This window comes from Labrus mixtus, chromosome 1 (assembly GCF_963584025.1).
Source record: "Labrus mixtus chromosome 1, fLabMix1.1, whole genome shotgun sequence".
NCBI classification, from domain to species: domain Eukaryota; kingdom Metazoa; phylum Chordata; class Actinopteri; order Labriformes; family Labridae; genus Labrus; species Labrus mixtus.
Genome location: NC_083612.1, coordinates 8,574,503 through 8,600,583, shown reverse-complemented (window position 1 = coordinate 8,600,583; position 26,081 = coordinate 8,574,503). Strand labels below are relative to the sequence as shown.

The 26,081-nt window shown below is 44.3% G+C and overlaps 1 protein-coding gene across 1 annotated transcript in view; it reads right to left on the bottom strand.

Annotated features, from left to right (window-relative positions):
• The window catches only part of adamtsl5 (ADAMTS like 5), a 49,743-nt gene that overhangs the window by 12,726 nt on the left and 10,936 nt on the right, over nucleotides 1–26,081 (bottom strand). The window contains exons 2-7 of the mRNA XM_061053492.1: nucleotides 23,649–23,724; nucleotides 16,597–16,766; nucleotides 16,290–16,350; nucleotides 15,223–15,328; nucleotides 13,817–13,944; nucleotides 2,571–2,694 (exon numbers count right to left, since the gene is read on the bottom strand). Coding sequence (XP_060909475.1) covers nucleotides 2,571–2,694; nucleotides 13,817–13,944; nucleotides 15,223–15,328; nucleotides 16,290–16,350; nucleotides 16,597–16,766; nucleotides 23,649–23,724 — 665 coding nt within the window. The remainder of the gene's footprint in view (nucleotides 1–2,570; nucleotides 2,695–13,816; nucleotides 13,945–15,222; nucleotides 15,329–16,289; nucleotides 16,351–16,596; nucleotides 16,767–23,648; nucleotides 23,725–26,081) is intronic.

Sequence of the window (26,081 nt, the reverse complement as noted above, 5' to 3'; positions counted from 1 at the left end):
TAAGATTAAACCTTGGCTGGTTTGAGAAGTGTGGTCGCATTATTTAACAGTTTGCTGCAGGCTCTCACTTTGTACTCTGCCCTTCTTATTGGGGGTTAATCTTTAAATAGCACACTGAATCATCATCTGCCAACAGAAACAGATATGTAATCACAAATAATCAGATAATAATGTTCTTTTGAGTGGATATTGTTCAACACTGTCAGCTGCTGTTAGAGTCTTTATTGCTTGTCATTATAAAACAATCTGTATTTATGATGTCACTTATGATTCACTTTGATTAATGTTTTATAGGATGGGTTAATGAGCAGATAGAGGGATCATTTATGAATGAGCAGAAACCAGGAGCATTCATTACAGAGCCATATTTCACCTTTGTGAGGCTGCGACAGCTCTGTGGTTCTCCCGCTGTTCATGGGTGACAAGTGTCCGCAGGATGAACTCCATTTATAACGGCCTCTGAAGCGCTTTGGTTGCCCCTGTTTACCTGCTCTAAAGAGTAACTATGCACAGGCTTCGTCTGCTTCATTAGCTTCATGAAGATCCAGTGACAAGAGAGAATGTCAAAGTCACAGCGATGCAGCGTTCAAGGCCGGCTGCATCTCACCGCCTGGGGAGCGAAGTCCATGCAGCCGCTTCATGGGTTCTCGCCCTGTATTTTTTTTCAAAAACAGCTGCAGGAGGAGAGAAAACCTCCCAAGGCTGATGACATCGCCCAAACAAAGCAACCATTATCAGCATGTTTGCTTCTTGCTCAATCTGAGCCGTAATGGCCGACTCTTTGCTTTGCCAAAAGCACAGAGCGAGGAGAGGAAGCACACATAACAGAGACCTGAGCCAAGTCACACAGGTGTTTGTACTTTCTGCATGTGTTGACTCTCTGAATTCCACTGAATTTTCACCATTCAACCGATTATTTATTCATGTTGACGGTCACAAAAACAAAGTAGCTCCACGATTAACACGAGCGTAAAAGTTCAACCAAAGTTGAACTCCAAAGTCTGCTGTAAAAATGAGTCTGATTTTGATTTCATTTCTTGGAGCATCTTTTAAATTCTGCACATCCCTAAGATCATTTCAGCCTAAACTTGAAGGTTAATAAGCAGTACATATACAGAAAAAGTATTAAAATTGTGTCCTCCTGACTGGCGAAATACAAAAATCATACTTTCTTTTTGATCATTCTGGTGTATAAACGCAGGAAACAAATTAATACAAGCACATTCTGAACGTAAAAACATAGTGTTTCATTCCAGAAGATATTCAAACTTGAAGTTATTATACTTTCAGTTGTGTACATTTTCATTAGCACAAAGAAAATGTGTTTCTTTTAAAGACATTTCTGAGATCCTTAAAGCTGTGAGAGTGATGTCGGTCTTAGCTTAGTTGGACATTGGAGATAAGAACGACTTCTTTAAAGCCCAGCCGGTGCACTCAGCTCCTGAGCTACAATCATGACATTCTGCTGCACGGACGTCCGTCTACACACAAAGCTGAAGGCTGTACAATGACAACGTTTGGTTCCACCACTGCATCTCTTTCTTTCTCAGTCTTTAGGCAAACCTCTGCAGAGTTGGCAGAAACATTTTGCACGGATTTACATGAAATAATCGATTCCAAACTTTAAACTGGTGAGTCTTGAGTTTGCCTAAGTGGAGTGAAGAAGACGATACAATGAACCACACAGAACCCTGATGCAGATGGTTTTTAAAATGGTGGTGAGAGCTTTTTGACGATGATCCAATGATACACATTTAGATAGAAGTGTACAACATTAAAGCAGTGACAGAAGGAAACACTAAACATATTGTTGTCTATTCAACAAGGCCTAAGGTTTCTTTATTTTTAGCAAAAATGAAAACAATCCCAGTAACATTATTTTGCTTTACTTTTTTTCCGTTTTTTTTCACCGTGTCTCTACAGCCTGAAAAGCAAATGTTCGTTTTGTTTCATTTTGAGAACCAGCTTATTTGATTGGACTGTAATCCAATTATGATTTTTTTTTTTACCTATTTGCAGATATGCTGCCTTCATATGCCATTTGCCTGTAATGTTTCTTTCCTTTGATCTGTGCAGAGAGAAAACCCTCCTCCTGACATGTTTGCTGTGAACAATCAGACTGTGTGCGTTAACCTCTGAACTACAGGTACTAATAGAAGAGGGAAAATGTTTTTGTGGCATTGAGCCAGAGTGTCATTTGGAGCCTGAAGAACTCTCTTTAACCACTGTAATTTTGGAGGACCTGTTGTTTGCTGAATGTGTTCCTGGACGACAGCCAGCAGGTTTTGTTTGGCAAAAAACTGTAACCATGGCGAACGCTCGGTTTATCAGAGAACAATGAGCTCCTCAATGAACTGGACCGACTAATGACGCTTTGGAGAGAAACCACAAAAAGGGATTTATACCTGGATCGTGTTGGTCTGAAACTGCAGCAATTGATTCCTTGTGGAGACAGTGTGATGATTGTGTGTGTGTGTGTGTGTGTGTGTGTGTGTGTGTGTGTGTGTGTGTGTGTGTGTGTGTGTGTGTGTGTGTGTGTGTGTGTGTGTGTGTGTGTGTGTGTGTCCTACCTGCTTCCAGCCCGTTGCTCTGGTACACACTCTTGTGGTGCAGACAGGTGGTGTTTTGTCCTCCACACACCATGCAGGCGTCCTCCTGCTGCTTCGAACCCAAGATGGAGTCACAGCCCGGCCTCTGTACGACACACAAACAAACACACAAAAGTTAGGAATCAGGATTAAAGGGTAAAATCATTTGAACAGATTTTGGCCAGGAGGTTTAATGGTTTTTTTTTAGCCACGTGTAACACACTACATCCCTCTGGTTGAAAGTCTCAGTTGAGACTTGTTGATCCTACTTGAGTCCAACTTTCACACATTTTCTGACAGCGTCCCGGCAACCTCTAACCTTTCCTTCTGTTGTGTTTCTTCTCAGAAGTCTCCTTAAATCTTCTGCCATAACTCAACTCAGTCCACTCTGCCTCTTCTTCTACTATTTGCTTATCTGCGTCATGTTCTCCTTCTCACAAACATTGACTCTGCGGGGATATAAAGCCAGTGCAGGGCCCAAAAAAAGAGGACGAGAGTTGCCTCAGTAAACGTTAAAATGCCAACGCAAAGAGCACGCAGGACGAGCTCTGTGGTTTATGGTGCGAGGAGAATCTTGTCGCGATAGATTACGGTGGCTTGTTTTTCTCTTCTCCAGCCTTCATCACTCCCTCTGCGGAGCAAACCAATCAAGTGGGAGGTTCCCCCGGCAAAGAAAGCAGCAATCTAGGGACCCTGTAATCATCGGCCCCCTAAGCCCCTTAAAAAACACAAAAACACTCCCAGCATCTGTGAGCGCACAACAGGAAATGAATCCTCTGTGACAGAGGAGCCATGTGCACGAGGGCCCCACTGAGGGAAAGAACCCCGGTGCTGCGAAACATCGAAAAACACTCAAGCAATGCAAGAAAAACCATCAGAGTTAATAAGGCTTTAAAACTACAGGTTGGTGCATCTGACCGGTTTAGTCCCAAACCTTTTTCACTGACTCATTCTAGTTTGTTTGGAGCAGCTACTGACTGTCAATTTCAGGTATTTCACTAATCCTGAAGTGAAATGTATTTATTTGTCAGTGAGATTAATGTTTAAGTTACAGAAGATATGATCATTTTTTTGCTGTTTAAGTCGTCCATCAAGGAAAGTAAAGGAGGAATTCTTATAACGTCAGAGGTTGACATCTTCAGAAATATCTTGACAGCTTTTGGGGGGATTGCAGTAAAATGAAGCTCCCTTGATCATCAGTATGACCTCCTGATCCTCTGACATTTCCTCCGTCAGCAGTGCTTAACAATTTCAATGTGTTTCATTCATTTGTCGATAATAAAACACCTGGCCTAGCGGTACAAGGTTGTGGCCAGCGTACAGAGGCTGTAGTCCTTCAAGTGAGCTGCCCGGGTTCGAGTCAAACCTGCAGATCTAGTCTAGACCAGCATGTAATTCCCCGCCCCCCTCTCTCTCTCTCCACCTGATTTCCTTCTCTATCCACTGTCCTAACTAAATAAAGCTCCCAAATAAAATCCTACAAAAAATAACTCAAGAAATTAAATTCTCAGTGGTGCTACTTATAAAATATTGACATGCTAACAGAATATTCTTGGTCAAACTTTTTTCTGCTGACACCAGCATGCAGGTACTGTCATCATGAATATGTTTTCATGCCAACATTACCATTCAGTAGAGTACAGCCTCACAGAACTGGTAACCAGGCTGTAAACGGTTGAATAATATTTAGTTTGATCTCTATCTCACAGTCTACATGTTTCATTTCATGTGAAGCTCTTGGTGGATGTATATTCCTAATCATAAAGAACTTTGGGCTGCGTTCGTAGTATGAGTGGTGCAATGACAATAAAGTTTGATACTAAACTAAGCAAAAACTAAAACCATACAAAGGGGTTTTGGAGTGTTTGCCTGATGAAATAATATTGAGACATCTCAATTTTCTCCGCTTTTTCATGGATGCCATATTTTTAAAGAGTTTTTTCTGACAGCTATGTGGTCAGAGGGCAGAATGAAACAGCTGCTTGATTGAGCAAAATCCCTGCACCATCATTGAGAAAAAGCAAATATCTACAAACAAACACACACGTGTGCACTCTCCACAGCGGCCATGCGTTGTGCAGTCTGATCTCAGCTTGTGACCTGCAGCTCCCCACACCAGCTGCACGCTGCATCTGCTTCCTGTTTCAGGCCCTGTGCTCCTCTGACCTCAGTCTGAGTCCATAAATCCACTTATTTACACCACGCGTTAGCACACACTCTCACACACACACACACACACACACACACACACATACAAACATAATATATAGACATATGTAAACACAGACGCACATTAATCCCTTTCTAAGTGGTGTAAAAATAACCTCCTCTTCTAAGTGTAGCTCATGTAGCAGATGTGGCCGCTGAGTATTACACATGCATGTTGTTAATCTGAATGTCCTGCAGGTCCAGAGGGACACAAGTTCACTTCCAACCTTCCCCATCTGGGTGAGGAGGAGGTGAGCAGGGACGGCCTGGATGAGGGGAGCAGGACTGTGGACTGTGTGCTGAGCAGAGCTGTAATGCTAACTGAAGGCTGCAGTCCACACTGATGAGTGCACCTTGGCCCTAACGCGCAGCATGGAGCTCACTTCTCCAGAGAGCTGCAGTCAGAGTGGTCAACATCATTTACAACACAACAGGGTGGGAATGAAGAGCGAGAGCGAGAGAGAGAGAGAGAGGAACTTCAGCTTAACACAGCCTCACGTTCAAATCAGAATCAGGACGGAAGTAAGAGGAGTTATTTCAGACGGATGTGGTTCTGGAAGTTATTCCCTTTCTTTCTCTGACTGACCAATCACTTCCAAGACGACTCTGACGGCTTCCTCTTTAGTACAAAAAAAGAACAAGAGTAGAAGAAAGTACTAAAACCGCCCCCTTCGAGTTTGATCTGAAACATTGGTTGTAAGGAACTGGAATAAACTCACAAATCTAATCTGCGATGCTGGAGAAGATGTAACATGTCAGGCTGTAGGACTGTACAAAAAGTGTCTGAAAATGACCCTTCAGTGTTCATAGTAAGGATTTTTAATGAGACATGTGTTGGGCCACGCAGGCTTAGGACAGTCAAACCATGGACTTTGAGTTATTTACTGAGATGGCCTAAAAGAACTCTTTATCCCAGAATTCCCTGCGGCACTTCACACCTACGTGTGACGTAAAGGGGGGACCGGAACCTGAGGGAGACCCCACAGGAAGGCGGCCAGGTGATAAAACTCTGAGACTCCCCTCGTTCATCCTCTTTCCACGCGCCGACTTAAAGTGCTCGGAGATACAAGCTCACCTCCTGTTTCCTGCAACAAACTTCCTTTGTTTTAAAGTTTTTGGCGCGCAGGTAATCCGCGGCCGGCAGTGTTCCAAATTCCGAGCTCGGATTGTCCAGTGAACGCATCTCAGTTTCTCGGAGAGTGTTAGGCTATAACAGTTAATCAGAAAGATAACGGCCTTATTCCGTCCTGCACGAAAGGACATAAACGGACATCTTTCCCCTCGACGGAGAACCAACGAAGCCGCTCTTGCCGTAAGGAACCCTCGCCGCCATCAGACGCCTCTACACCAGGACGGACAGAAGATCTGTTTTTATCGCCGGACTCCCTTTTCCTTCACCAATCGCAGGCAAAGCGATCCACAAGTGAGGCTTAATTAGGTCTGGGCAGAATTAGCTTTAGAGAGTGTTTTTAACAATTGTTTGATTTGTGCAGAAACTGTCATTTTTATCTTTGTTGGACCGCTGCGTCCTGAGTTTTACCGACTTAAAACTCTTGTTGTTGTTTCGGACCGCTGCGTCCTATATGTGTTCAGCGTAACAGCGTTATAACCGGGTATTATTCTTCTGATCAGAAAGACCAGTGTAAGCCGTATTAACTTGAATTCGGCCACTGGTTTGTTTCTGTGAATGAAGGGAATTACTCCGAGTTGTGACGCGGGAGTTAGACTGTGATCCGGCCTCTTCAGGCACGCATTTCTCTCTTCCTCTACGCTCCTCTTTTCCTCCCATTTTCTCCCCTCTTTCTTTCACACACATATTCTCGGGTAGACGTATATCGGGAGACTAACTCCCCCACCGCGCCATTACGCACATAGGCCATACGTGCGCACACACAAAGAGAGAGATTTATACACTCAAGGCTATCCAGACGCCTCAGAGACACATATCGTGTAGGGCCGAACTCGGTCCCTTGCAGACATTAAGGCCACATTAGGTCTTTGTTAGGCGTGCGCCATCGGAAAGGTGACCACGCGGGACGGAGTAACCTCCCCCCCCTCTCTCTTACGCACACGCACGCATATACCCAGGCCTTTGTTAAGTGCGCCATCGTGAGCGACCACGTGGGACGAAGTGATCTCCTCCTTTTCTTCTTCCCCCCTCTCTCTCTCTCTCTCACACACACACACACACACATTCACACCCCTTCCACAAGCCTTGCTTGGTAATGTTTGTTTGCTTAGATTAGTTTATAATAGTTATTTGTTGGATTAAGTTCATTGATTTTGGATTGATGTTGCTTTGTTTAAATAAATTCTGTTATAATTTAAGAGAGCAGTTGTTTGTGATTACTGGTGTATTTGCATTGTGATATAAGCTGGGTGCGAAGGCTTTGTGTACGGATTTCACGCCTTCAATTTATTAAATATAGTTATTAATTATTAATAATATTAGTAATTAAATAACTAATCTGAGACTGATTTGAGTGATATTTTGGTTATATTTCCCTGAGTACAGGGTGGTGCCCCAAAACGAGATTAAACATAGTTTAATGATATTTTATTTATATTATTAATAATTAGAAATAATTATTAAAGAATATAACCAAAGTTGACTTGATACAACCCCAACAAATGGTGCCCCGTGTGAGGCCTTCAATAAACCAGCTTTATTGCACTGTAAATGCACAGTAATCCGAACTTAAATCCCAAAAGGGATCTTTCTGAAGAAAATTATATTTTCTTTAAATTTTTGTTGTTTAACCAACGCACACATCAAGCTGTGGCTTAGTTGTGTTGTATGTTGTTGGTTAACGGTTAAAGCAATAACTGTTGTCCCCTTTGTGTCCATACAACAATTGGACATAAGGATGCAGCTAGTGTGACTTTCTCAATGAACTTGATTTGTTGCATTAATCCAGATTTTGATCCTGAAGTATTCTACTAAAGGATTGTGGTGCTCCTTGTTGTTTGAGAGCCATTTGGCCAGATGAGAGTGTAACCTCATCATTGTCGCATAGCCAGCTGTCCGAGAGGTGTGAGTTCCTCCCTTCCTTTGAGGACTTGAGGTGTGAATCCCCTCTCCTAGCTTCCAGGATAGACTGCAGTGATCAGTTGGGAAACCTAGATAAGATTTGCTCTGGTGATGATCTAGCTTTGTTTAGCTTAGCGGCTTTCTTAACAGTAATCCACTGTGGTTCCATTTTATCACGAAAATGTGTACCAAGACCCTAGGTGAGCCGGGAGCTGAGACTCCTTTTGGATCAGACGACGGAGCACTGCAAAAAACTGCTGCCGGTCTGACGAACCTCTCCTCAGAGGAGAGTGCCAACCTATATAGCTATTCAATTAGCATTAGGGATAAGAAATTAGAGGAGCTAGTTGATCTTGTCAACCACAGAGCCAGGATCACCCCTAATAAAGACAGAATGTATGCAGAAGACATACATCAACCATGGGCCAAGGCTCGCTGTGGATCAGACGATCCACCCCTTCAAGACGTAGTTGCTAATCTTATCCACCTCCCTATAGGGCAGCTCGACAGTCTGAACTCCTACACCCTCAGCACATGTGAAGAGAAACTAAAGGGCTTGGTTGAATATGCAAATCAACCAACTGGGAAGCCAACACGCACAACTTCAGATGTTCTAGGCAAAATTCTCCTCCTTTATCAGCGCAAATCAAATGTGCAAAATGAGATACACCGGGCACAGCTAGCCCGGGTACAAGAAGAAGGACAGATCCTGCGGGATGACTTCGAAAGATTGCAGGATAAACTAAAGACCTTGCAGGAAAATTGCAAGGCCCTGCAGGAGGAGAATAAAACACTGCATGAAAGCAGCAAAATGGCCGAACAGAAGAAACGAAGTGACACGGTACCCAGATTTCAGGATAGGCAGATAAGTACTGCAGCCCCCATGTCAGCTGAGGAAACCTCAGACGAAGGATGGGAGACTGAACCAAGCACATGGAGGAGGGAGACAGACATGTTGAAGGATCTGGAGGAGAGGGGAAGATACCGCCGGGTCGACCCAGGCACAAAAGCGCACACGTCCTCAGACTACCCGGTAAAGAGCTGGGTGAGTAAAGATGAAGGGTGCCACGCCTCCCCAGACCATGAAGCACCGTCATGGGGAAATGCCCCAAGGCCCCCGCGTTCTGCAATACGCTTTGAGCCAAGAGAACCCTCACCCCGCAGGAAGAGGGACTTCACGCCCCCTAGAGACAGGGAGGAGGCACGGGTCCAATCGGGCACCGAATATTACCTGTCCCACGATAGACGGCCACGTCTGAGCCGAACACAAACCCCGCCACGGTTGCAACCGTACTACCGTGACAACCACAGGGCTTACGATTCGTCAGACGACTCGGACGGCCCTCGCCAGCCTTCAGGTCAGGGTCTGCGAACCAGGCAGATAGAACCTCAGGCCAAAGATCTGAAGCGTTTTGACCCAGATAGCCCAGATTCAAGTATTAACGACTACCTTAGAGAAGTCGACCATTGTCTCCTTGACCTGCCTCATGCATCCTCACAGGAAAAACTGAAACGGATCTGGAAGACTACGGCTAGGAGTGTCCGTGCTTTCATGGGGACACTCCCACCAAAGGTCCGATCCTTGCAGAAAGGAAACAAATCTGTTAGTCAGCACTTACAAACTGCCAAGCAGAAAGTGTTGGACATGTTTGAATTAATTCAGGGAGTACAGGTAAGCATGGAGCAAGACATATCGTCAGGATATGACTCCGATCCTGGACCAAGCCCCTCAAGAGATCAAACAACCCTGCTGAAAAAGCTCAGTAAAGAACCGAGCAGCCAGGACAACCAAAGGACTGAGGAAATAAGTCTATTTTTCCCTGATTTTGACTGTGGAGCCCCCCTCCTTGGGGAAACACCCCAGTTCCCTGACAGCTGTGACACCCTTTCACACCTTCACAGGTTGGAATCACCACATAGGAAGGGGGGTGACTTCTCAGCCCCCAGAGGCAGAGATAACACCCAGCCCCCTCCTGCTACCTGTAGGTTCCCATCGCAGGATTTACAGCTGAGGAATATCCAAACCTCAGATGACTCGGATGGCTCCCTTTTACCCAGAGATCAAAGAATGCGCATAAGGCTCATTGAATCTATGGCACAGGATGTAGAGCGGTTTGACCCAGATAACTCAGACCGCTGCATCGATGATTACCTCAGAGCGATTAACCTGTGTCTCAGTGATGTACCTGATGCATCCACAAGAGAAAAACTCAGGCTGATCTGGAAGACAACTTCCAAGAGTGTCCGTAACTTCACGACTACCCTTCAGCCTGAGATCAGATACCAGTACTCTGCGCTCTGCAATGCTTTGCGCCAGGAATACTCCACCTACATTGACCCTGCATCTGCCCTTCTTAGTGCTTTCAGTGTCCTGCACCAGAAGCACGAGGCCCCCAAAGATTATTACTGGCGCCTAAGATCTGCATATTTCCAGGGACGTGAGGCTCCAGGTTTGGAAGAGAACCAAACTTTCAAGTCCATCTTCATGCACAATCTGCATGGCTGCGTGCGGTCAGATGTCACCCTGCATAGTCGTACACATCAGCTTAGTATGAAAGAGATCAAGAAATTCGCACAGGTGGTTTGGCAGACACGCTTATGTCACGTGACACGTGAGGGCAACAAGAGACCACATCACTGGCAGAATAGAGAACAGAGCCAGGGGGGTGAACGTGGGACTCAACCACAGAGTAGGTTCCAGCCTGGAGAACTGAGAACTACCAGATCCAAACGGAACTCTCGGGATGGCCGTAGCCTGAGACAGAAGGGTAGGTATAACCGGAGTTCCTACGAGCTCCCTAAGGAAGCAAGTTCTGCCAGGGAGTTGGAGCGCATGAAAGAGGTGGTAGGTCAGGGGGCCTCCCTCGCTTACAGAGAACCCGATTCTGACTCCACATAGGAGTGGGGTATAGCCTCCATTCTGGAAACACAACAATGTCACTCTCCCGACATGAATGTTTCCTAGTCCCTGTTTTTGTGTTTTGACATTGGTAGGGAGACACATAATGTACATGTACATTTACACACATACATGCCACAAACACCTTCCCACAGGCTTACTCCTGCCCAGGCTAGGAGTTCACAAATCTACACCTGATACTCTTCTCTTTCTCTCCTCCTCTTGTCTGTTTGTTTCATTTGTTTTGTTAAAGAATGCACCTTGAGTAGCAAAGCTTTGCTAATGCCTGGTTATGTTGTATGCCTAGCTTTAGACATAATTAGACAGTCTGCCCAGACTTTGCCTCAGTGTCTGCCCAGACCGAATGCCTCTCAAAATGTATGGACTGTTGCTCACTAACTATTTGAACGTTTGTCTCCTAACACATGGACTGTTGGCCCTATTTGCCCTAAAGACTGTGACCCGCAATCCCATTCTTCAGGACAAAGGGGGGATGTTGGGCCACGCAGGCTTAGGACAGTCAAACCATGGACTTTGAGTTATTTACTGAGATGGCCTAAAAGAACTCTTTATCCCAGAATTCCCTGCGGCACTTCACACCTACGTGTGACGTAAAGGGGGGACCGGAACCTGAGGGAGACCCCACAGGAAGGCGGCCAGGTGATAAAACTCTGAGACTCCCCTCGTTCATCCTCTTTCCACGCGCCGACTTAAAGTGCTCGGAGATACAAGCTCACCTCCTGTTTCCTGCAACAAACTTCCTTTGTTTTAAAGTTTTTGGCGCGCAGGTAATCCGCGGCCGGCAGTGTTCCAAATTCCGAGCTCGGATTGTCCAGTGAACGCATCTCAGTTTCTCGGAGAGTGTTAGGCTATAACAGTTAATCAGAAAGATAACGGCCTTATTCCGTCCTGCACGAAAGGACATAAACGGACATCTTTCCCCTCGACGGAGAACCAACGAAGCCGCTCTTGCCGTAAGGAACCCTCGCCGCCATCAGACGCCTCTACACCAGGACGGACAGAAGATCTGTTTTTATCGCCGGACTCCCTTTTCCTTCACCAATCGCAGGCAAAGCGATCCACAAGTGAGGCTTAATTAGGTCTGGGCAGAATTAGCTTTAGAGAGTGTTTTTAACAATTGTTTGATTTGTGCAGAAACTGTCATTTTTATCTTTGTTGGACCGCTGCGTCCTGAGTTTTACCGACTTAAAACTCTTGTTGTTGTTTCGGACCGCTGCGTCCTATATGTGTTCAGCGTAACAGCGTTATAACCGGGTATTATTCTTCTGATCAGAAAGACCAGTGTAAGCCGTATTAACTTGAATTCGGCCACTGGTTTGTTTCTGTGAATGAAGGGAATTACTCCGAGTTGTGACGCGGGAGTTAGACTGTGATCCGGCCTCTTCAGGCACGCATTTCTCTCTTCCTCTACGCTCCTCTTTTCCTCCCATTTTCTCCCCTCTTTCTTTCACACACATATTCTCGGGTAGACGTATATCGGGAGACTAACTCCCCCACCGCGCCATTACGCACATAGGCCATACGTGCGCACACACAAAGAGAGAGATTTATACACTCAAGGCTATCCAGACGCCTCAGAGACACATATCGTGTAGGGCCGAACTCGGTCCCTTGCAGACATTAAGGCCACATTAGGTCTTTGTTAGGCGTGCGCCATCGGAAAGGTGACCACGCGGGACGGAGTAACCTCCCCCCCCTCTCTCTTACGCACACGCACGCATATACCCAGGCCTTTGTTAAGTGCGCCATCGTGAGCGACCACGTGGGACGAAGTGATCTCCTCCTTTTCTTCTTCCCCCCTCTCTCTCTCTCTCTCACACACACACACACACACATTCACACCCCTTCCACAAGCCTTGCTTGGTAATGTTTGTTTGCTTAGATTAGTTTATAATAGTTATTTGTTGGATTAAGTTCATTGATTTTGGATTGATGTTGCTTTGTTTAAATAAATTCTGTTATAATTTAAGAGAGCAGTTGTTTGTGATTACTGGTGTATTTGCATTGTGATATAAGCTGGGTGCGAAGGCTTTGTGTACGGATTTCACGCCTTCAATTTATTAAATATAGTTATTAATTATTAATAATATTAGTAATTAAATAACTAATCTGAGACTGATTTGAGTGATATTTTGGTTATATTTCCCTGAGTACAGGGTGGTGCCCCAAAACGAGATTAAACATAGTTTAATGATATTTTATTTATATTATTAATAATTAGAAATAATTATTAAAGAATATAACCAAAGTTGACTTGATACAACCCCAACACATGAAATATCCATAGAGGTCTCCTTCTCTCAAAAACAGACCCTTTAATTAAAACCAGTAAAATGAATGTGAGTAAAGTAGCTTCATGTTTAAGAGCAACGTGTTGGGGCGCTGGTGGTGCAGTGGTTAGTGCGCGCGCCCCATGTATGGAGGCTGTCGTCTCAAGCGGGCGGCCAGGGTTCACATCTCACCTGTGGCGTCTTTCCCGCATGTCGTTCCCACTCTCTCTCTCCCTGATTTCCGACTCTATCCACTGTCCTATCTCTCCATTAAAAGGCACAAAAAGCCCAAAAATAAATAAAAAAAAAAAAAGCAGCGTGGAGCTTCAATTTGAGAAACCACATCACATACTAACACTCACACCCTGGTCTGAAAGCCGTGTAAGGAAAATGTTGAAAACAGGAAGAGAGCAAGTTAATATCCATGTGAGGGTCTTTATTGAATATATTTTATAGATTTATCCTTTTTGTCTTTGAAAGCATGTTTGAGTTAACACGTCCTGTGTGTTTTTAACAACCGCAAAAACCACAGGACTGAAGCAGTGTGCAGATCTGTCATGTGTAGAGCCATCACAATGTGGAATAATTTAACAGTTTACCAGTTATCATAGTTGAATCACCCAGTGAGGCCAGTTTAAAAAAAAACTTTTCAGGAAAAGGAGTCGGCTTGGAGGACTGCTGTGTTTCATCAGGAGTGTGAGTTGTGGAGTTGTTTTTCTGCAGGTTTAATCTTAAAAGTAATTTTAAAATAAGCACATGAATGAAACACACACACACACACACTGTTGTTCCTACTCACCAGGCAGTGTCCGTTCACACACACGGCTCCGGGCTCCTTGTCGCAGGCTGTGCCGTCGAGCACTCGGCCAAAGTTGTAGTAGAAGTTGTGACCCAGGGCCAGGCAGCTCAGCTCACACGGGTTAGAGCCTGCAGGGAAGATCTCCAGTCAGTGGCTCATTCATTTATTATTATGGGAAATAAAAGGACAGGCAGGGAGGCAGAAACAGAGTGACGGGGGGAGATAAATAAGTGAGCCCGGGAGAGGAGGCAGGAAGCTAAACAGATGTCAAAGAGAAAACTTCAAAACATCAACAGTCTCATGAGGATTAACACCCTGCAGGACTCTGAGGGGACACGAGAGCAGAGGCAGCAGGAAACCTTAACCACATGACTGACAACGACACAGTTACTAAAATTAAACATAGGCACAGGCAGAAACAAACAAATGATACTTCACCACCAAAGTCGACTCCTGCCTGGCTGTGGCTGCTCCAAAGACACTTTACATGTTATAGACCGACACACTACAGGGATTGATGTTGGATCTGCTCAGCGGTTTTTATGTAGTTTTTTTTTTTTAATCACTGTAGCTAAATGATACAGTTTGAAAATGAGATGCAACCGTGTCTTGAAATGAATACATTGGATGTCCTGGAGTCAAAGGCACTTAATCAAGACAGTTCAGGAGAAGGAGCACTTTAATCCTCCTGAACCATGACCTGCTCATCCCCCCCCAAACTGTTTCTGAAGATCCATCTGAGAGGTCTGTCTGTGGTCTTTCATGCATGTTCAGCAGTGATTAATAGAACGGGCCGTGTCTATGGTGGCTTGTATAATCCAAAAAAGTGCAATGCTTCCTGCCGTTATCGGATTGTGCTCGTCGTTTCATCAAAAGGAAAAATCGGAAAAAGAAACGCACATCCCTCAGCGGGTGCTGGATGAAGTCTGAGGAAGAGCATGTTTGCTCAAAATGTCACTTAATAAATCCTTCTAATGGGAGCTTCTTGGTGTGTGGATCTTGTTTTTTGCTTTCCTTTCCTTACTACAAACAAACTGCACCAGAGTCTGAAAAAAAAAGCAGACCAAGACCAACATTTTTCAAGCGGCCTCTGTACGGCTCTTTGGTCGGCACCGGGGTTAGATTGTCAGCTTTCACACCAGAACAAACTAACTGCACTAACTTGGCAAACAGAATCAGGTTCATTTTAACCAAAGCAGAAAGGCTAGGTGTGAAAACACTCCCAAGATTCCTTCAGTTGTTCTTCAGCAGCAACAACAGTGGACTTAGTTCCACCTTTTCTTCTTTGACACGACTGGTTTAATCCAAATCTATCTGCTGCCAATAAACGGTGAGGATTCACTACTTTGTAAACAAACCACTGCTGAGAAAACCTTGTAAAAAAAACTGTGAATAGACTCACTGACCTCCATGAAAGGTCGTCCATTTAAAGGAGGTTCCAGCCACCAGCGGGCGGTCATTGAAGGCAGCACACTGCATCTCTCTGAAGTCCTCCGAGTTGGGCGGACACACCTGCATGCACACACACACATACATCATGTTAGGATAATAAATTGCATTGTGGGTATTCTGCATTCATTCCCTGGACGTTTATCTCAAATTCGACCAAACCCCTCCCAAAAAATAATATGAACCCGAACCTTAAATCTGGCATAACTCTATTTTTATGGAAAAGAATGTGCAACAATTTACACATAAATAAAGCAGAAATCAAGTCTATCCTGTGTAAATGTGTCTCTGAGTCATGACTGTCTACAATGAGGGAGAAGCTCGAGTCCCGCTGGCTGTGTTGTTGTCAGAGCAGTGTTTAAATGGACGGGACGGCCGGCTCCTCCCCTTGTTTATAAAAGCTGTTTTAGTCAAGGACTAGAGAGAAGAAGAAGAAGAACATACTCACTGATTATTTGGATGTCATGTGTCTGTTTGTATGTTTGTATCTGCCCATTTGAGCTTAATGGTGCTTAATTATGGTGCGTTTAATTGATAACTCCTTTGTGTGAACGCGAGTGGAAAGGGGTTGGAGGCGTGTCATTGGAGGAGAGCGGAGGCTTCAGATTAGCAGAGGTGTGGCCAGCTGGCTTTGTTTTGGTTTCATTCTGGTGCTCAAGAGCGACATCTACTGGATCAAAAAGTCGCACATTCTTCCTTTGAACAATTTGCAACACGTCTGTGTGTTTCTTCTTTGTTACTACAGTCGACAGTTGACCGCCTGTCCAGAACAAACACAGCCGCTGACCTTTTCTATCTCAGTGGCAGGTTCTGATAACTGGCTGTTTTACTCCCTGAGTTCAGCGCAAAGCAGTGCAGCGAGGACACAGGTTAATATGTCAGTGAAATTCCAGCTCACGCCCTGAAAGCCGTCTGCTGCACCTTCCCACGAACACACCTTAAAGACCAACTTCTAATGCAAACACGGGCCATTGTTCTGATATTTTTCATGCAGTGTGAAGATTTCATGTTCGGCTGAAATGACCTTGGTGTTGCAGATCTTGTATTGCCGGGGATCTCCTGCACATGGTCCACCCACTGGGTTCCTGTGACACAGAGAACAAGACCTTCATGAGGGATGAGTCAGCAACACATGGGGACATGTTTTATCAGTAGTAGTAGGTTCCACCTTTGGTTTCACACCAGAGGACTACTTTTTACAACCATTGGAGTCGCCCCCTGCTGGCAGAAAGATTTACGGCTTTTTCCACATTTGCTCCACTTCATAAAACAATAAATACATCTTGTTCACCTCTTCTATACAGTGTATGGTTTTGGCTCAGTGTATTCACCTGGTGATACAGGTGCGTGTCCTCACAGAGGCTCCGCTGCCACAGCTACGTGAGCACACGGACCAGACGCTCCATGTGGCCCACTCGTTCCTGTAGTGCAGCTGCCGCCGGGCTCGAGTCGGACGACCTGATGAGACCTCACCGGAGGGACCCCAGGCAGAAATCCAGGACTGAGACACACAAGACACAGAGAGAAACTTCAATACTGATATTTAACACAAACACCTGCTGGGGAACTCGCTTATACATTCCTTCAAATCTGAAAATCTTCTCAGGGGAAAAAGGACTGACTGGCTTTTTCCTGCAACAGACAGAGTTACGCTCATCGTATTAAACCAATTTAATATTTAGGGAATCAAGAACTACCTCGTAAATGTATCATTCAAAAGGGTTTGGCTTTTAGACTCTAATCTTTGCCTATCTCTTCCTCTTTTTTTTTTAGTTCAGTGTCTCATCAAACTTCTTAATCAGCCTCATTCATGTTCTGACTGAAGACTGACATCTACCAGACTTTTCAGAGAAACGTCTTTTCTGAATGAATCATGTCATGTCACGTCGACGAGACTCGGATTTAGACACGATTAGATATCATTTTATTTGACGTCATGATACCAAAGTAAAGGATTTTAGTCACCTCATGTTGGTAAAAACAGAGCAACAAGCAGCGACTCAGCTCACAGCCCCCGAAGGCCCCACAAGGCTCAAGGGTAAGACTCAGATTTGTCACGTGAACTATCATGCTCGGTTCTTTTTCCAGTTTTCATGACTGAATCTACTGAGTATGTCTGTTTGAATCAGAGGAGTTCACAAAAACAGCTCCACTCACAGATGTGTCTTGACATCTTGCAAAAGCCAAAGAGCATCAGGAATTTTTATTTATTTTTTTGGCATTAATTTATTTTTAAGGGTAGATTTAGAGAGACAGGAAATGGGGCGAGTGAGTTTGGAATGACATGCTCCAATCAGCATCAGAATCTGGAGTCAACATGAGACTCAGCGATGACGATTGTAGCCTCTGTACTTGAAGCGCCTTCTCTCCCAACTGATCTATACCGGTGCCACAAGAACAACATTTTTAATAAGATACTGCTTAATTCACTTTTTACGAGTTTTAGGAATTGGGTCCGTGTGTTTTGGAGAGAACGACAGGGCGAGCAAAAACCACAATGAATACTGAAGGGTCACTTTGAGACTCTTTGTAAGTTTACAACCTGTTGTTCCAGCTTTGCCGTGTACACAATGACACAGCAGTTAAAAAAAAAAAAAAAAAGCAGTCACTTCAGTTTCTTTCCTGCACTGCTGGGCTTTTTTTCTGAGTCTCTTGGATGCATCATCATGGCCTCTCGACTCTCTGCTATCCGCCACTCTGCAGCATCGCTCTGCAGTGTTGGCCTGCATGTTCAGAGCTGTCAGGCATCAACAGGCAACTGTCAGAGACTCACAATCCCTGCATGTGTGTGTGTGTGTGTGTGTGCAGGAGAGAGAGAGAGAGACGACGGAGAGAAGACAACAGTGTTGGCAGGATGATGGGATGTCATTTGTGAAAGGAAAAAAAAGTGTGTTCAGAGGGGAGTTATCCGTGACGGCTAACAACACCCACATTATTTATAGCCAAGAATCCAACAGGCTGATAAATCTATTCAGCGTAGATGGTTTTAAAAAAACAAAACTTGTGAGCCTGCTGCTGGATCAGGATCATCAGAGACAATAAAAAGTGATTAGAGAAATCTCAATGGCGCTCCTCAAACACATTCCTGAGGTTTTTTTTTTTAGGTTTTTTTTTTGATTCCTTGGAGGGAGGAGGACTGAAGCTGGCAGCGTTCCCGAACAGTTTCTCACACAGCAGCTGGCTCACACACACGTTTAACTCTTTAGACACACGTTGAACGACTGCTTTGACCACCTTTCTCACAGGACGGGCTGGAGTCATCTGGAGAATCTGATGTACAAGCAACAACTAACACTCAATCCAGATGTATAGAAAAAGAAATACAACACATGACTTAAAGCTCTCTGCTGCAGAACAACAGTGATATCTTTATCATCAGAAACACTGTACAGCAGGAGAAGAGTGTGTAAGTTTGATGTTTCAGTCTTGTTTTATACTTGATTTATTATGTTGATGGCAAAGGACCAAACAGCTTGTACAAATGTATACATTTCATTTTTTCACCCTCTCTCTTCTCCACCTTTTGCATAATTTGTTCTGTCAGTTAAACTAAAAAAAAAACTAAACCGGACGAGCAGAAAATCATCACAGAGCTCGAACAAGATGAAATTCTTGGCACATGCTTTAAAAAAGAATCAACCGGGGCGCCGGTGGCCGAGTCGTTAGGGTACAGACGCTGTAGTAGTCCTCACAGCGGGTTCAAATCCGAACCTCTGGCTTCTTTCCCGCATGTTATTCCTCACTCTCTGTCAGTACCTGATTTCAGACTCTATCCACCGTCCTGTCTCGACAGTCAGAGCATGAAAAGCCCCCAAAATAAATCTTAAATAACTACATATCCCACAATCCATTGCGAATCCAACAAGACCCATCAAAAGATCTACAAGTCCACCAAAACCGATGCAAACCAAAAAAACACAACCTGTCTCAAATGCTATTTGACTGGTGAATAGATCTTCTAACATCGGCACAAGTCGGAAATAAATAAAATGAGCCGATACCGATTGTCACTGGATACGCTAATATCGACCGATGTTATCAGCTGGCCGATTGATCAGTCGGGCTCTACTGAAAATCAAGATCAAGCAAACAATTGCCCTTCTGCTCTTCCTTCTTTCTCTGATACATATTCCTATAGTTTCCATACTCCAAATAAACCTAATCTACTTTTTTTAGGTATTTAAAATTTGTACATTTGAAGTCATATTCTGGCTTTGCTTTAAATCATGTATAGGCACATCTCCACATGTACTATGTAAGTATATATATCTATGTATGTATGCTTCTGTAGGATTATAGCCTCTTCTTATCTGAGGCTTTCTGACCTTGTAAGACATTGAATAGAACTGGTCAGACATTCTCACACACACACACACACACACACTCACACACTCTCTCTCTCTCTCTCTCTCTCTCTCTCTCTCTCTCTCTCTCTCTCTCTCTCTCTCTCTCTCTCTCTCTCTCTCTCTCTCTCTCTCTCTCTCTCTCTCTCTCTCTCTCTCTCTCTCTCTCTCTCTCTCTCTCTCTCTCTCTCTCTCTCTCTCTCTCTCTCAGCTGAGAGTGTCCCGTGTTTTGACTCTCCATCATTTTCCATGGCAGGGTCACCTGAGGTTGCCCTCATTAGCGTTACCTTTGCTCCAAATTAGCGTTGATAACAGTTGGAGATGTGGCAGGCCGACATTCAAGATTAATGAAACTGACTTTTGACCTTCACAACACACCCTCCCCCTCCCCCCCCAAGCAGCCCACGAGCAGGAAAAAAAACTCCTTTTTACTCCTGTATTTGAAAAGCTGAAATCAAACACTGAGGTGAGATATCACATGAAATGGAACGACCGGGTGAAGAGCAACTGTCCACACATTGTTTGATAAACCTGAACTCAAGTGAACAGATTCCTCGTCTGTCAGCAGACCAGCTCTCCCAGTCAGCAGAGAGGCTGGAGCTGACAGACAAACGGGAAAACGTTCCGCCATGAAGTAAACATGAGGACAACAGCTGAAGACAGAAAGTCAAAATAATCAGCTCCGCCTTTTTCTCTAAGAAATGACGCTATTTCAGTCTACAACATATTCTGTAGCTTAGCTCACACGGGGCAGCAGAAACTCAGTCTGTGTGAGCGCAGAGCTGATTACTCATAGTGATCGTTCACTAGTATTGACAGCCTCGACACACAATTATAGATACTTGTTAATTTGAAAAAGTAAGCGCAAAATCCAGAATATGCAGAGGAAAGATAATTTCTGACATGTTTCTTATTAAGACTAAACGCTTTTTTATGATTTAATCTTTCTTTTTCTGTTTGTCGTGATGCTGTTCATGTCTTGTGAGAAGAACTTTGAATTGCCTTGTTGCTGAAATGTGCTAGAGAAATGTTCTTTCCTTGCCTTGCATGAAGAGACTTCATCTTTTTCCACATTAGTGGATTTGAAATGACGCCGGTCATATATTCGGGGAAACAGTCCGTGTGGAGAACGTTGATGTGTTGATGACTGTAATGTAACACCAGAATCCATCAGCAATCATCCTTTGACCATTTAGCTTCTATAAACATATTTCTACATGTGACTGCAGCTAAATATCCACTCCTCCCGTTGTCTCTCAACTCCAAATCCATTCTCTCTACTTAAAGAGGACGTATTATCCCCCTTGTCCCCCTTTTCAAACAGTCCCCTGTGGTCTAAATGAAACATCTGTGCTTTGGTCAAAATATAACATGAATCAAGCACCAGAGGAGTTTTATGACCCTGTATAAACCAGCTCTCTCAGAACGCTCCGTTTTGGTGTGTGTGTCTCTTTAAATCCAATGAGCCCCCCCTGAGTTTTCCTGGTAGACATCACTCCTCTGTAGCGAGAATAAAAATGGCGGACCTGTGCAAAATTTTGTTCTAGGCTGGTGATGGAGTCCATGGGTGGAGATACCAGGGGAGGGGAGGGGATTTTTTATTTTACCAGAATCCCACTGTGACATCACAAGGAGAGCAAATTTGAAACGGAGCATTTTTCTCCGTGTTGTAAAACTTACACAGACCACAAACAAAGGACTGGATGGGGTTATTTCACATTTTGTGGGTCAGTAGACACTCAGGTTATATATATTGAAAAACACTATAAGTGGATTTTTCATCAGATGTCCCCTTTAAGCTTGCTTCGGAGTGTAACCAAAGGCACTGTGTGGAAAAGGAAGTCAGGCGTCCTTTATCAATAAAAGCTGGCTCCATCTGACGCAACTTGGCAGTTTCTTAAAGGCGATAACATCAGCAGAAATTGCTGATTCATTGTGTTCATTATCAGGAGTGCAGGACGTGTGTGAAAGGGGCTCCAGAAAACCAGCTCTCAGTCTTGTATTTCATGTCTCGATCCGATTTGTCTATTAGTCTTGTTTTTTTTTCTGTTGTTGTCCAGATGTGGACATCAGCGACTCTGTCACTGCAGCTGTGTTTATGACTCACTGCAGAAAAAGTCTCAGCAATGTCAAACATCTAAACAGCTTTTGGGCAGTGACATGTCCTCACTGCAGTCCTGACTTAGTGGTTTTCCAACAGACAATGGAAAACTGATCTGAAGTGTGTCGACCCTCCACTACATTCCAGTGTTTGATGTTTGGGGTAGCCTATCTCTCTGTCTGTGTCAGCTCACTGCAGCCGGCATTCAAGGGAGGTCAAGGGGGGGTGTCGTCTGCCTGACAACAAGACAAACAGTGATGAAGATGGACTCTGCAGTCAGAGGAGAAAAGGTGAAGCAGCAGCAATCAGAGCGGGGAGAAAGTGAGCGGATGGCAGCCTTCAGGAACATTACAACCTCCGAGACAAAAATACAATCGGAAGACAAACACACTGCGAAAACAATCCAATCAGCACGCTCGCAGACCTCGGCGACCTGCTCACATCTGACGCTGGTCAAAGGGCCGAGCTCCGTTTATTATCTAAATGAGCTGGATTTTCCTCTTTGTAACCGGAGTGCAGGGTTTTTTTCTCTGAGCTAATTAGCGTAATCGCTGCGTTTAACTCTGTCAGAAGTAAGAAAAATAAGACATAGAGGCAGGAGGCTGTGGGAAACACGGCCTCGGGGCCCCGACAGGCTCCTGTGTGTAAATTCAGCACGGTGAACTCTGTCGCTCAGCTATTAGCTTTGTATATTTGCACAACACAACACAGGAGCTGACATGATGGCTGCCAACTGACATGTTCGGTCAAAGAGACCGCCCCCCCCCTCCCCCCCTCCAACTGAGAAACAACTGAGAAACATTTGATGATGTCATCTTTGGACTTGAGGAAACAGTTTTGACCTTGTGTCAGTTTGTTTTGATATTTGATGGACTAAACATCAAAACAATAATCATCGACATAAACTGAAGGTGAAAATAAAACGTTATTTTCAACCCTGATGCTCGTTTTGTTTTATGTCCGTTTAATGTGTAAAAAAAAAAAGGACAACTATCGGCATCATATTAAAACTCTACAATATGTCGATATTATTGGTCTGATATATGTTTGTGGATTTTATGCCCAAAAATAATTACGGCTGCTTTAAGTGGTTTTGGTCAGAGAAAGAGTAATTAATAAATAACTTGATCCCAGAATCTAAAACTCTTCTGATTATAAATAAATGTAAAAGACGTGAATCATTTTGCCACCTCTCTTTGACTTGTTTCACTCCGGTTTTTGTGGTCAGATGAACATTTTCAGTCATCAGCCTCGCCTATATAACACAAAATAATTGCATCCTTGTTTAAAAGAAGTTAGCAGCACTAAAAATCAAAACAATGATCAGTTTCATCACTTTGCTTTGGTTTTAATTAATCTATTCTCAGTTTTGATTCATTGGTTATACATCTTAAATTGTGTAGGATTCCTTCTTTAAATCTTGGAACCTGTCAGCTCTCGTCGTACATTGATAAAAGCCGCAGAGAGCGACAGACAATTTATCGGGGAGTAGCCAACACTTGGCAAAAAAACACTTCCATCCAAGACTTCCTTTTTTCTTTTCCTTTGGTTCCAGTCTGACTAACAGAGAAGCGAGAATGAATCAGATATCAGCTGTACATGCATCCACATATCCATTTATGGACCTAAATCAAAGCTGAATCATTGTTAGATGATTGCTGATTGTTTCCATGATTGCATCATGGCAGATTAAGTTCTGCCCTTCTTGCTCTCCACGTGGACTGTTCTCCCTCGTATAGCCAATGCCTTCTAAAACATTAGTGGACAACATGTCTTGTTCAGCAGAAGGAGACCAGAACCCTTCTGAAATCAGAAGGTGTGTTTGACAATCGATCCATCAGTGTCAATAAAAAAAAGCAGCGTTGACACAGAGCAGAGGCATTTTTGTGTGTCGGAGGCCCTGTGGTGACTTGTGTCGAGGCGGGCAGGTTGGACTTACACTCTGCGGGGACGACAGGCATACAGGAGCGACCAGCAGCAGGACAAAGGTCAGGGCCGGGAACAGACTCAGCTTCCTGGAAGACACACAGAGAGAAACACAAACTGTTAGTGTGTTTGTATCGTCCGCCCCGATGGATCCTAAAAGTGAAGATGCATCTGAACAGGGTTTGAGCTGTGAAGAAGAAGAAGAAGAAGACGAGACAAGAGAGGAAACAGCAGAGGCCTTTAGGTCATTGATAACATCCACAAATAAGCTGCCGGGCTGCTGTGAACCCCTGTGGTGAGGAGCCAAGTTCAGGAATGCCCCCCCATCCAGTGAGTACCCCCCCCCCCCCCCCAACAGTGTCTTATTAACTCTCTCACAGCCAGAGAGGGAGGGGCCTGAACCCCAATGCTGAGCAATGACATCTCCCCTGTCACTTTCCCCCCGCATCGCTGTTGACTTTAGTTACATAAAAGGAAGGATAACCAACCTGCTGTGTTTACATGCATTTTTTTAATTTCAAGACAATTTGATTAAGAGCGTAAAAAAAAGGCCAATAGCACCAGAGGTCGTTCATTCAGGGTCGTTTAAATTATACAACCTTGTTTCCAAAAAAGGTAGGACACTGTGCCAATTCTTCCTTTCACGCCAGCGACACATTAAACAACTCTGCAGCATCTCCTCTTCTATTAACACTCAGGAATTCAGGAACTAGCATTTCCCTTTTTCTTTTCCTCCAAGCAGCTCAGTGCGTAGGGACTTCAAGCAGCGATGCGGACCATAAGTTAAAGAAGTGCAACTACCAAAGTACTGCTTGAGCAAGGTACCAAACCCCAAACCACCCTGGTTAAGCCCCCGTAGCAGTGTGTAGCAGCACCTCTCTGACATCTCTCCACTAATGCGTGTCCACAGGTCCTTTTTGTACATGTGTATGATTCGGGCCTGTGTGTGTGAGAAGCATGTCTCCCAATAAACCAGGTCAACCTCAGGGATTAATAAAGTATAAAAAATTAAAAAATAAAACTAAAGAGACTAATGAGAACTAATGTTGTCCCATGCTTATGACTTCAGCTGTTAAACAGTTCAGGGTCTCGAGGTCAGTTTATCATCCAGACTCATGCAGAGGATAGGATGTTGTAATACATGCAAAATGAGGTTCAGCACTGCTTTGCTGAAATAAGCAAACCTCCCCTAGAAAGAAGTTGTCTTCTGGTCAGCACATGTTCCTACAAAATCTGTGTATATGGTTCAATACAAATACATATATGGTGCCAACTTAACAAATGTGCAGGTCAGTGCCATGTTTACTAATGCACTGCCGTACTACCAGGGATGCTGGGCACGAAATGAGCACTCCTAACAAGCCAGTTGGTCCCTTTCCTCTGAAGCCCAGAGAAAGAGAAAGATAAAGATAAACTTTATTGATCCCCCATGGGGGAAATGTTTTCATTACAACAGCTCAAGAAAGAAGGCGTCCATTATTTTCAAACAGAAAGTCAAATGTTCTCTCTTAAGCCCTCAGGATAGTTTTCTCCTGAGCCTACGTCCGTTTCACATGAGCTCTGGACAGAAAGGCGGCTACGTTTCTAAATCTGGTTTGTCTATGGCTTCGTCTGCATGGTGGAGTATCAGACAGCGTATGTGGATGTAGCGTCAGTGGCTTCTGAGAGTGTCCATGAGCCAATGCAATGAGACATTTCCTCCCAGTTTTAAAGGCGAGGACATTTTTAGTTTAGGTTTTTAAAAGCCGAAGTTCAGCTACCAGCCTGCAAGTTTGACAGTTTTGGTTGTGAGACCTGATGAAAGCCTCATGTTTATATACTTTACTTCATGAAAATAAAAAGTGTCAGCATCTTTATCTATCACAAAGCTGACTCAAAAGCGACTAAAGGCAACAGTTGTACCACCACAGTGAACCCTTCTGAGGTGCTACCAGATCAATCTGTTGTTTGCTTTACAAGCTACTTCATCTCCGTTTTCACCTCGGGGGGAGAAACGGTTAGACGTGGACTCATCGTCTTTTCTGCCTCTGATTCATCAAAGCACAAGTGCTTTTTTCTGAGAAGTGCCTGTGATTCGTGGAAAGCCCCTCTCTTTGACTGCTTCCTGGCACCGCTCCGCTGACAGCAGCACTGTGTCATTTGACGTTTAAGACTCTGATCGTGATGGGACGTGTCCTTTTCATTGAGGAAAACATACAGACGTGTTCCGTTTGAGAAGTAGCAGCATCCTAATCTTCTCCATTTCATTTTTTCCCTGACCTTGTCTCCCTCCAGTCTATCATTTATCCCTCTCTGTCTGCTCCGTCTCTTTTATCTCCGCGGCGGCTTTAAACACAGAGAGCTGCTCCGATGCTTTTGGAGTTTTTAATCAAAAAAAAAAAAAAAATGTTTGGCTCGGTCCCAGGTCAGTAGTTGCCCTGTCCAATTAGATGATACATATCTCTGC